The following is an 11,814-nucleotide window of genomic DNA, read 5'->3' on the forward strand; positions in this document are numbered from 1 at the left end:
GGAAAGATATGAACACACAGCTACAGAAACATATTTCATAGAAGTAGGAATAATTAAGTATATTACTGGGTGACTGAAAACATAGTAAGTCCTCACCAACAGTGGATAAAACACAAGAATCACAAAAATATCAGAGTAAGAATTCAGTATATTCATCATAACAAAACTCAATGAGATGCAAGAGAAAATAAATAATTAATTCTAGGACATGAGAAATTCCTTTCATGACTCAAAGGAGGAACTCCATAAAGAAAAAGACATATGTTGAAACTGGTAGATGGCATAATGGTTACATCACTGGACTTCCACATAGTTGACCACAGTTCAATTCTTACCTGGCAGCTTAAAACTCTCACTGGGCATGTGTGCATGAATGCTCAAAATCCTGAGAGGAGAATGGAGGAGAAGGGATTGAGGCATGGCCATCCCCCGGGGTAAAATTTCTTGCTTTCTGTTTCTCTGTCTCCCTGGTGAGTGCACATGCCTGATAGCAAAAATTTCTTGAAAAAAAAAAAAAAAGACATACTAAGAAAGAATCCAACAGAACTCCTGGAGATAAAGGATACGAGGCAGGAGATTAAAAATCTCCCTCAAGGGAACCAGCAGTTAGCGTAATGGCTATGTCGCTGGACTCCCACATAGTTGACCGCGGTTCGTGTCCCGGACCCGGTGGCTTAGAACTCACGCCAGGTGCATGTGTGTGCATTCCCAAGATCCTGAGAGGAGAATGGAGGAGAAGGGATTGCAATGTGACCATCCCCCCTGGGGGGTGATTTCTCACTTTCTGTCTCTATGTCTCTCTCTGTCTGTCTGGTGAGCGCACGTGCCTTATAGCGAAAACCACTCCAAAAAAAAAAAAAATCTCCCTCAAAAGTATCAACAGATTAGACTCATGCAGAAGAAAGAATCTCTGAACTTGAAAACAAAACCTCTGGTTGAGTTAAAGCTACTGAAAAGAATAGAAGAATAACTATCTAGAAGCAGGACAACAAATGAGAAATCCTAGACACCATTAAATGACTGAATAGCCACATAATAGGTATTTTAGAAGGCAAAGAGACAGAAAAGGCATAGAAAATCTTTTTCATGATATACTAGCTGAAACATTTCTAAATTTAGAGAGGCATGCAGATATCCAAATCTGGGAAATACAAAGAACACTAAATAGATATAACATAAGAAGATCCTCTCCAAGGCACATCATAGCCAAACTGGTAAAAACCAAGACAAAGACATTATTTTAAAAATGTCAAGAGAGAAAAACCAAATTACTTACAAAAGTTAGCCCATTAGACTAACATCCAACATCTCAACTGAAACAATGCAAGCAAGAAAAGAATGGGAAGACATATTTAAAACTCTGAAATGAAACAAAACAAAACAAAACAAAACAAAACAACTTTAGGTGAGAGTATTATACCCAGCAAGATTACCCTTCAAATGGGAAGGAGAAATAACATAATTTCCAGATAAACAAATGCTGAAAGAATTTACTAAAACTAAATCAGTTCTTCAGGAAATACTTAAGGGAATACTGCACCAGGAAAACTAAAGAGAAATAAATAGAAGTAAGAGAACAAAAGACAACCATTGGGTTGTTGGAAAGTCATGACGTATTTTTTCTAAGTTTTCTTATGCAAAAATGTGTTATGACTTTTTTGACAACCCAATAGAATAAAAAGATCAATACACACATATTGATAATATCACTGAATGTGATTTAATCACTGAGTGTGATTAAATTTCCCAATGAATAGGTTAAAACGCAGATTCAACTACCTTACCCACAAATAAGCTTAAGTACAAACTCAAAATATATTTATATATTTATTATAACCATTATTCATTGTATAAAACTAGATTATGGAGGAAAAATCCAAAATATACAAGTAGCTGAGTCTTTCTTTGGAATCAATTTAAAGCAGGCTAAAATCAATAACTTCGTAAAGCCTATAAATGACCAAATCACTTTCCAATTTCATTCTGTTTTTGCTTTCTTTTCTTTCTTTCTTTTTTTTTTTTGAGAGGTTTTTCACTATAGGGCACGTGCGCTCGCCAGACAGACAGAGAGAGACAGAGAGACAGAAAGCAAGAAATCACTCCCCAGGGGGGATGGCCACGCCACAATTCCTTCTCCTCCATTCTCCTCTCAGGATCTTGGGCATGCACGCACATGCACCCGGTGTGGGTTTTAAGTCACCAGGTTCGGGATGTGAACCGCGGTCAACTACGTGGGAGTCCAGTGACATAGTCATTACGCTAACAGTTGGTTCCCTGTTTTTGCTTTCTTAAGGACTTACTAGTTTATGCACGGTACAGTACAATGGTCCTACAAACTCACAGTTTTGTTTTTCTATCTCTTCCTAATGAGCTATTATTATGCACAATTTTACCCATCTCTAACTGCACCAATGACAGCACAGATATTTTCAGAATATAAACTCTTATCTCCTACAGTCCTCTACTTGGAAATTCCAAATTCTTCTTTCATTGGCTATGTTATGATTATCTTTGTTTTTAAAAAATTCTTTCTTGGAACCAGTGGATGACATAATGGTTATGTCGCTAGACTCCAAAGTAGTTGACTGTGGTTTGAGTACCGGACCCGGCAACTTAAAAACTTACATTGGGCACATGTGCGTGTGTGCCCAAAATTCCAAGAGGAGAATGGAGGAGAAGGGAATGCAGCATGGCCATTGCCTCCTGGGGCTGGTAATTTCGCTTTCTGTCTCTCTCTCTCTGTGGCAACCACACGTGCCTTACAGCAAAAATCTCTAAAACACAATCCATTCTATTTTGGACTTTACCTCCATGGTCTAGTTCACAAGATGCTTTGTTGTCTGATTTTTCATCAACTTATTTTTTCTTAAGAACTGTATTTCATGGTTTTTGGAGAGATTTTTTGCTATATAGTGCGTGCGCTCGCCAGAAAGACAGAGAGACAGAGAGACAGAAAGCGAGAAATCACTGCCCACGGGGTGATGCGATGGCCACACTGCAATCCCTTCTCCTCCATTCTCCTTTTGGAATCTTGGGCACACACGCACATGCGTCTGGTGTGAGTTTAAGCCACCAGGTCTGAGACTTGAACTGTGGTCGGCTACATGGGAGTTCAGCAACATAGCCATTACACTAACTGCTGGTCTGATTTTAAATCAACTTATTTTTTCTTTAGAACTGTATTTCACTGTATTTCACAGTAAAGAACATCATAGACAATTCTAGTACATACTTCCAGAATAACTAATGAAGGCGGCTTCAAATGTTCACAACATGATACAATGCTAAATGTTGAAGATGGAGGATATATTTTTATCCTTGATTTGTTCATTATACACTGTATACGTGCTTTTAAAGTACCCTACAAAGATGTGTAATAGTTATATATAAATCATAAATTACAAAAACTATTTAAAAAATTTACTTCTAAACCATGAACAGTAGTTTATTAATCCATAATACTCAATATTCTTTATTAATTCTTGTTTACTAGCTTCAATTATAATATAAGCCAATTATAGCTATCAAAATCCAACCTTTGCATAAAGTAAGAATTGAGTAAGGCAATGTCACAACATATTGAGGTTCATTCTATTCTTTAACACCACCACTGAGACAGATCCCTAGGGATATTACCTCCAATGTGGTTAAAATTTTTACCAGTTAGTTTACAATATCGTTTGGACATGTTTGCCAACCTCTATCTTCTTATTAAAAATAAAAGAACTTTTAAATTTTTTTTACTCATAATCTATAGAATCTGAATGAGGACAAAAGTGGTTAAAATTATTAATATTTTTAGTTCCCCCCCCGCCCCCTGCATAGGGCATATGCATTCTCCAGGAGAGACAGATAGAAAGAAAGTGATAAATCACCCACCCTGCATGAGGAATGGCCACACAGCAAATCCCTTCTCTTCTAGGGATTTTTCACACACACACACACACACACACACACACACACACACAGGTCAGCTGTATTTCAAGTCACTGAGTTTGAGACTCAAACCATAGTTGGTCAAGTAGGAATCCAACACCTTAACACCGTGCCACCTATTGGCCCCAGCAATGATTAATTAGGGAATGGGCCATTTGGCTTTATAGTGGAAGATGAATTCAGAATTGCCTTGAATTTAACTTATTTACTTTAATATACTTAGTTTAAAAAATATAGTACAGTGGGCTTCTTGAAAAGAGCTAAAAATTTTGATGTTCAAAAAAAAAGTTGCCTAATTTTCTTCTTTGATCAAGTTTTTATTAGTGGCATTTTTTTTTTCCTGATGTTATTTCAGTGTTTGTTCATTCTGTGAACAGAGAAGCTTAATGCCTCAGATACGTAGAAAGTATTTTCTCTCGTCTTGGGCTCTACAGTTTGCCCCCATCCTACCATCCCATGATGTCTTTGCTCTTATTGCAAATGAATCAGGGAGCTGTCTTAGCCCATATGTTTTCTTTCTTTCTTTTTTTTTTTTTTTTTGGAGAGGTTTTTGCTATAGGGCACATGCGCTCACCAGACAGACAGAGAGAGACAGAGAGACAGAAAGTGAGAAATCACCCCCCCACCCCCGGGGGCATGGCCACACCTCAATCCCTTCTCCTCCCATTCTCCTCTTGGGATGTTGGGCACACATGCACATGCCCAGCGTGAGTTTTAAGCCACCGGGTCCGGGAGGCGAACTGTGGTGGACTATGTGGGAGTCCAGCGACATAGCCATTACGCTAACTGCTGGCCCCAGCCCATATGTCTTCTAATATACATTTCATACTTCAAGAAATAACTACAAAGTAGATACAATGTTATGCTGCCTAAAATTTACTTAGTTTATTTGTCAATGTCAGGCATTCATTTTCGTGTAGCTACATACACACATACTACTGGGATCTATATTTTCCACTTTATATTCTTAGGCTTATGCATTCCTTTGTACCTAAATATGTCATATAATTCTAAATTTAAAAGTATGCCAATAATATGCACCATAGTTTGCTTAACCCTCCTTTTAACACTGGACGATTTGTATTTAAACTTTAACCCTTACAAGTAAGTGTGAACTCATAACCCTTCATAAAAATAATTTCATTGATCTTACATACATGAGTAGAAAATGTATAAATGTATCTGTGGGTTACCTGAGTTTCAGTGACAATCTTGTGACTTGCTCAAAATATTCAGAACAGAGAATTGGGACATTCCCTAACCCTTGAGTTAGTCAAGAGTTCAGTTTATTTCAAACAATTCAAATACTGGCTTAGTGTCCCATCTGTACAAAGTGATGGATAAACTGGTATTTGTATACTACTGTTCATAATCATAATATTGGTGAAACACTTGGCTTTTATTTCACTTCACATTTTCCCAAAAATCCTAAGTATCTACATGAATTATTTCCATTAATTGTAACCATGTGAAGAATTACAGAAACAAAGGTAGAAAGTATTATTAAATGATGTGACCAATTATTGGGTCATTGTTTTGCTTCTGCACTGAAAGTATGAGTAAGTTTATAGTCCACTTACCATTTATTGATCTGATATCCCATACGTATTCCGTTCCTGGTGGCTGATCAACAACACAGAAGGTAAAGGGAGCCCCATATGAATGATCTTCAACAAAGATAAAGATCGATGGAGAGGCAATGCAGGTGTTTTTTTCAGAAAAAATGACTGGACAATAATCATTGATATCAGGAACCTCGATACATATGGTCCCTGTAGCTGTTCTCCCTGAGCCATCTGAAACAATAAAGTGACATGGGTGTTGGGATACATGGTTATCAGGGAGGAAATCTCTTTCAGGTTCCATGATGGTGTCGCAGCATGTAGAAATAGTGTGAATGACTCCTGAGAATCCCGCCTACTTTAAGGACGCAAAGTCAGTCTTGCCTTTGTGAACCACCTCCCAGCGAGGCTGACTTCTTTTGAGTTCTTTGAACAAGCTTCTTCCCAACTCAGGACTCTGGCACATTCTATCACTCATTTTAAAGGTTTTTAATCTTCATTTTATTCTGCTAATTTATGTACATTTAAAAATGAATTATTAAATGTCCTGCTTTCTCTTCTCTCCCTGTCCCCATTAATTAGACCCCAGACCAGCTTATAGCCTTCCATTCAGAATGTTTATTGAGGCCGGTGTTTGTGAAAATAACCGTGGTTGAAATTAAATAGCTGCTTGTGTAGTTTTTCTTTCTGCTTTCTTTGCTGATTTTAATTCCAGACATTAAATGCTATTTCTTTCTGAAATAGCACTTCTGAAAACAAACATAAATTTATCATATATTTTTTGCTAACATGTTTGAAACACAGTTTTGGCTAGGATAATTTGTTAGGAAAGGCAGAGGAGCAAGAATTAGGAATTCAGAATTTTAGTTTACTTTTTACCTCTATATTCTGTTACAGTAAATTAAGATTTTTTTAAATCTTTCAAGGAAACTTTGTTTTCTAATTTGTAAACTAGAATACTAATATCTCTAGGGTACTAGATCATTTTCTAGGAAGTTAACAAACTTAAAGATGTTTTCAGTATCACTAAGTGGTAGAGTCACTGAGTTAATTAAAGTCACTGAGTTAATTAAATGATAATGAACCAAAAGTCTATCCATAGGCTAGACGATTTTGTTTATATTCAACTCAGCACTGGGCTGGTTAAAGTGCCTATTTCCTTAGTGTCTTATTAGACATCAAATTATTCCATAGATCATTTAATTTGTCACTCTCTGATCCTCTGTTGCTTTCTAGGCTTGGTATGTGGCAACCAAAACTTACACTATTGCTTACAGCATTTGTTCTCCAATGGAGGTTGCTGTACTAGACCTCTGCTGCTTCACCCAATCTCCATGCATCCTGATCTAAAAGAACCCTCTGGACAGCCCTGTGCCAATGAAGACACTCTGCTTGGGTTAATGAACAAAGAGCCTTGTTGCTTTTATTGTTAATAATCATAAATAGAGTGTGTGCAAGAGAGAAAGAAAGAAACGCTCTCCATGGGGCTTGGTCATGTCTTTCCTTCCTCCAGTCCTCCTGTCTGCCAAGACTCTAGGCACATGCCCCAGAGTGTTACAGACCAGTTGGGCTGAGAACTCAAACGGTGGTTGACTTGTGGCTTCCAGCTCTGCAGTTCAGTATACTACCAACTGGGCCACAGAGGCTGGACATCTCAGTGCTTTTGGATAACACCTTTCACTTTCTTTTATTCATTTGAAATAACTCATTTTTAAATTCTAGTTTGTTAAGATTTTCTTATATGATCAATATGCAATCAAAGGGTATGATCAACATGGTTAGAATCCATTTTAGAAACAGATATGGGATACTGATAACAAATAGGACAATTTTATTTATATTACTGATCCAAATGTTAAAAGTGATTCCCACAGGATGAAGACGAGAATGTATAAACTGTAATTGTTTGGGCTTGATCACAGTTTTATTTTATTTTTTTGGCTATAGGGCACGTGCGCTCACCAAAAAGAGAAAGAGATACAGAAAGTGAGAAATCACCCCCTTGGGGGGATGGCCACACTGCTATCCCTTCTCTTCCATTCTCTTCTCGGGATCTTGGGCATGCACATACACACGCCCAGCATGAGTTTAAGCCACCGAGTCTGGGACTTCAACTGTGTCGACTAAATGGGAGTCCAGTGACATAGCCATTATGCTAACTGATGGTCCTTCATGTTTTCTTTTTAAATCCTCCGCTGCTTGGTTATCTTGGTTATCTTTCTGTTTAGCTATAGTAAAGATCAAATATAAATTTCATGCAAACCTACATGTGTCTGGGCATGTATCTGGTATGTATCTGGGACACCTATCTTTCTCTTTCTTTCCTGGTTATAGCCTGCTTTTTAATTTTTTATTTGTAGCAGCTGTTTCCTAGGCACTGCTTGGGAGAATCTTAACTATTGATAAATAAACAAATTCTTGTCATTACTCACCAAGAGAAATGCCTGATAGATTTTCCCATATGAAAAGTAGTTTATTCACTTAATTTGGTACATTTGTACTTAAAATTTTTAATCTGAAATAACATTGTGCTTTCCTGGTACATAGAATCTTACTGTGAACAGTATGTCTGATTAAGAAACAGTGACCCAGGCCCATCATGGCAGGTGAGTTTCAGTGACTGTAAAACAACTATACTCACAGAGACACTCCCTTTTTCCCCAAGTGATCCCCAAATGAACCTTGTACACAGCTTGTAGCCCTTTCTATAAATAAACATTCCTAATATACTCTATAAGTTGGAGTAGCCATACTCAAAAGCTGAGGTCATAAAGAGAAACTGAATTTTATTTGTACATATTTTATCATTTGTATTTTAGGCTATAGGGCACTATAAATTCTGGGGGGAAGCAGGTGAATTAAATGATGGCTTAAGTTTAAAGTATAATTGAATTCAGTTCTTGGTCTAAGGTATTTAGAACTGCCCATAAAACTTACATATACCACTAAATGACATATTTTTAGTCATCCAAATATCATGTTAGAATAATATTTTTAGTATTTAACATAATAGCAGTAAGGTTGTTAAAATATTAAAAATGAATTTTCTTACCATCTACAGCCAGGATCTCTGCTGTGTATATCCCATCAGTAATATATTTTGACTTCTTATCAAACTCCCTGGAAAATTGTATCTCACCAGTCCTTGAATTAACTTTCAACCAGCTGCCTGCATCATGCCCTAGGATATACCTGTTTTAAATAAATAAATAAATTCTTCATTATGCTTTTATGAAAGTTAATACTTTTAAATCATTATAAAAACTTAAGTGGTAAACCTCATATATTGTGTTCATGTACTATAGAGTGATATTATCTTGGTTTATAATGTATATTTGGATTCAAGTTTAAATACATCAAGTACAGATTCACTACAGAACTATAAAATTTCTTAGTCTTCTAGCTCTTAGCATAACTGTTAATAAAATATATGCATTTATTTCAGGATTTTTATTAAATAATAGGAATATCAAATATGCTTTATTCATTTTCAAAAATAAATATCTCTTGTTTTTTACATGTAACATACTTAATATGCTTGCTGTGAATTTTAAGGCATATTGGTTTCAGAACATCTCATCGTTGGCTTGTTCAGGAGCTTGTGGTATTCTCTGTTTAACTTGTCTATCTGGATCTTGTAACAGTTAATTGATTTAAAATGTGTGATCTAATTGGAAGAAGACCTGGTCTCTGCACCAGGCACAAATTCAAGACTTCAGTTTATCTGGTGTCTTTTGTTTTCAATCCCATGTGACAGGCTTAATAATCTTTTTGAATTTGAAAGTTTTTCATTGATGAAATAAAGTTGTTAAGAACAAGGTAATTTATAAATCAATAGACTTGATTCACTCCAAAAACATTGGGAGAAAGATAAAGAGAGAAGGAAAGGATGCAGAGAAGACATATATTTCACTGTAGTTATTTCCAGAATATTCTACATAGCTCTAATTTATGGATAATCTATGTACCTAGTGGCCCTCAGACCCACTTTTCTATTTTTCTGTTCTAACTCTCACTTTGCTTATCAAATTTCTGAAAAACCTGTGTTTTAACTTTTTTCATTGTCTTTTCTGTTTACATTAACCACAGGGATGAAATTAGACTCAAAGTTGTAGATAACACAGGTTTTAAGGAAACAAGCACTGACTCATCTTTTATGATGTTATTGTCTATAATATGGCTTAATCAGCCAGGGTATCAGGGTATTACGACTGGCCATGAGAGATCAGGGACTCAGAGCAATTTAGGTAGCTCTTTGATCTTGTAATTTTTCCCCCGACACAATTACACTTGTAACCAACTGGAGACCTTATAGCCACTAAAATGCTATTAAAATTCTAAGACTTCAAATGCTGTAATAGTCTTGTCAAACCAACAAATAAACAGGTAAGAAAAGCAAAAGTCCAAAAGTATTACAACCCACATAAACCTAGCACATATTACATGAATTAACACTGGATAGAACCACATCACACTAACACAAACAATTTGCAGTACCTGACATTGGTTGCAGGGTTTCCTGTGTCCAAATCTGTGGCTGTGTATGTGCCAAGCACGTAATTCAGTAAAGAGTCTCCTTTTATTCCTTCACGCACGCTGAAAGTCATAATACTTGGATCAAAGGTGGGTCCTTCTCTCACATTAATAACCTGAATTCTCACAGGTGTTGAATGCATTCGGAATTGAGAAGCAACTGAGTGGTGAAATTCAGCTTGGTTTTTAACTCCAATACTCAGATGAATATTCGGTACTTGTTCATAATCTAGCATCTGAAATAATAGAAAGCAAAAAACTCTGAGACAGAGGAGTACTCCCTTTTGATAGAATAAGAAGCTATTTTAAGTGAGCCACATACTACAAATAAGTACAAGAGCCATGCAATTCAGATATTAAATTTTAAAAATTTACTTATTACTGCATTAGGTATTTTAGATAGGGCATTAAAGCCTATGATTTTAAATTGGAATAAAATATTAGAGTCTTACATTTCCTAAGTAAAAACTCTAAAATATTTTTTGCAATAAGATATTTATGAAAAATAAATAATAAATTTTGAATGAAATAACAAATGTTTATAATTATTTAGTGAATAAATGAATAGGACCCAGATTTTTCATGGTAGAGCTCACATCTGAGAATCTCTTGAAAGTATAACCAGTAGAATAAAGGAGCCAATATATACGATGTAATTCAACATGTAATTATTTGGCTAAATGATGCAAACAACTTCTGAAGAGTTCATGATTATTATAGTCAGCCCTAAACTGTAATTTAATTGTGCTGTGTCTGGTGGACAAGAAGACTCCTTCACAGAGCGGAGCACATTCAAATAAGTAAATACCTCACCCAGGGAAAAGCCACCTTTGAAATGGGCTTCTTGGCTAGAAGATGAGTTGAATCTTTTGATCCAGAATGATTGATGTGGTAAAGAAACAGTTGTAAATAAAGGAGTGCTTGGCAATGTCTGTTCAGAAGTGTTCTGGAAGCTAATGTAAGCAATACTGGCAATATATTTGCCATCAACAGAAATCAAGATATCAGCGCTATAAGCAAAACTGAGATACAACTCTGCTTCTTGAGGAAATTGTATGACATGATGAATGTTTTCTTAAGTTCTCGAGTTGAATTCTTCAGAAGAGCTGACAAGACAGTAATATTTACAGATCCATTGGTTCTTGTTTTTTTTTTTTTTTTTGTAGAGATTTTCACTGTAGGGCGCGTGCGCTCGCCAGACAGACAGAGAGAGACATAGAGACAGAAAGCGAGAACTCACCCCCCAGGGGGGATGGTCACGCCGCAATCCCTTCTCCTCCATTCTCCTCTCGGGATCTTGGGCACGCACGCACACGCGCCTGGCGTGAGTTTTAAGCCACCAGGTCCGGGACACGAACTGCGGTCGACTACGTGGGAGTTCAGCGACATAGCCATTACGCTAACTGCTGGTTCCCCATTTTGGTTCTTGTTTAAAGATGGTTTAGCATGCCTCACTTGAATTTCTGCTAAAACTCTTGACATTTGGGATTTTGTATATCCATTCACATATTTAATACCTAGTCTGCTGGTCTACATAATGGACCAGTGCATGATACCTACCAAAGAGCAGAACGTAAATTATGTACTTAAAAAAATGGATTTTCAATAGAAAGAGATCCCTCTTCTACAACTCAGTTGTTATTTTCTAATAATTCATGCTGTCCTGAAATAAATGGAAAATCTGAGAACCTCTACTACTTTGATAGAGGAGTCTCTTGGGGTTTTCTTTTTTCTTTCTTTCTTTCTTTCTTTTTTTTTTTTTTTTGAGAGGTTTTTGCTATAG

The 11,814-nt window shown here is 36.4% G+C and overlaps 1 protein-coding gene across 1 annotated transcript in view; it reads right to left on the reverse strand.

The window, feature by feature from the left end:
- DSG4 (desmoglein 4) overlaps nt 1-11,814 on the reverse strand; it is a 57,133-nt gene that overhangs the window by 10,279 nt on the left and 35,040 nt on the right. The window contains exons 11-13 of the mRNA XM_027772645.1: nt 9,996-10,267; nt 8,551-8,690; nt 5,517-5,732 (exon numbers count right to left, since the gene is read on the reverse strand). Coding sequence (XP_027628446.1) covers nt 5,517-5,732; nt 8,551-8,690; nt 9,996-10,267 — 628 coding nt within the window. The remainder of the gene's footprint in view (nt 1-5,516; nt 5,733-8,550; nt 8,691-9,995; nt 10,268-11,814) is intronic.

Source organism: Tupaia chinensis, unplaced genomic scaffold (genome assembly GCF_000334495.1).
Source record: "Tupaia chinensis unplaced genomic scaffold, TupChi_1.0 Scaffold000290_1, whole genome shotgun sequence".
Taxonomy (NCBI): Eukaryota; Metazoa; Chordata; class Mammalia; order Scandentia; family Tupaiidae; genus Tupaia; species Tupaia belangeri.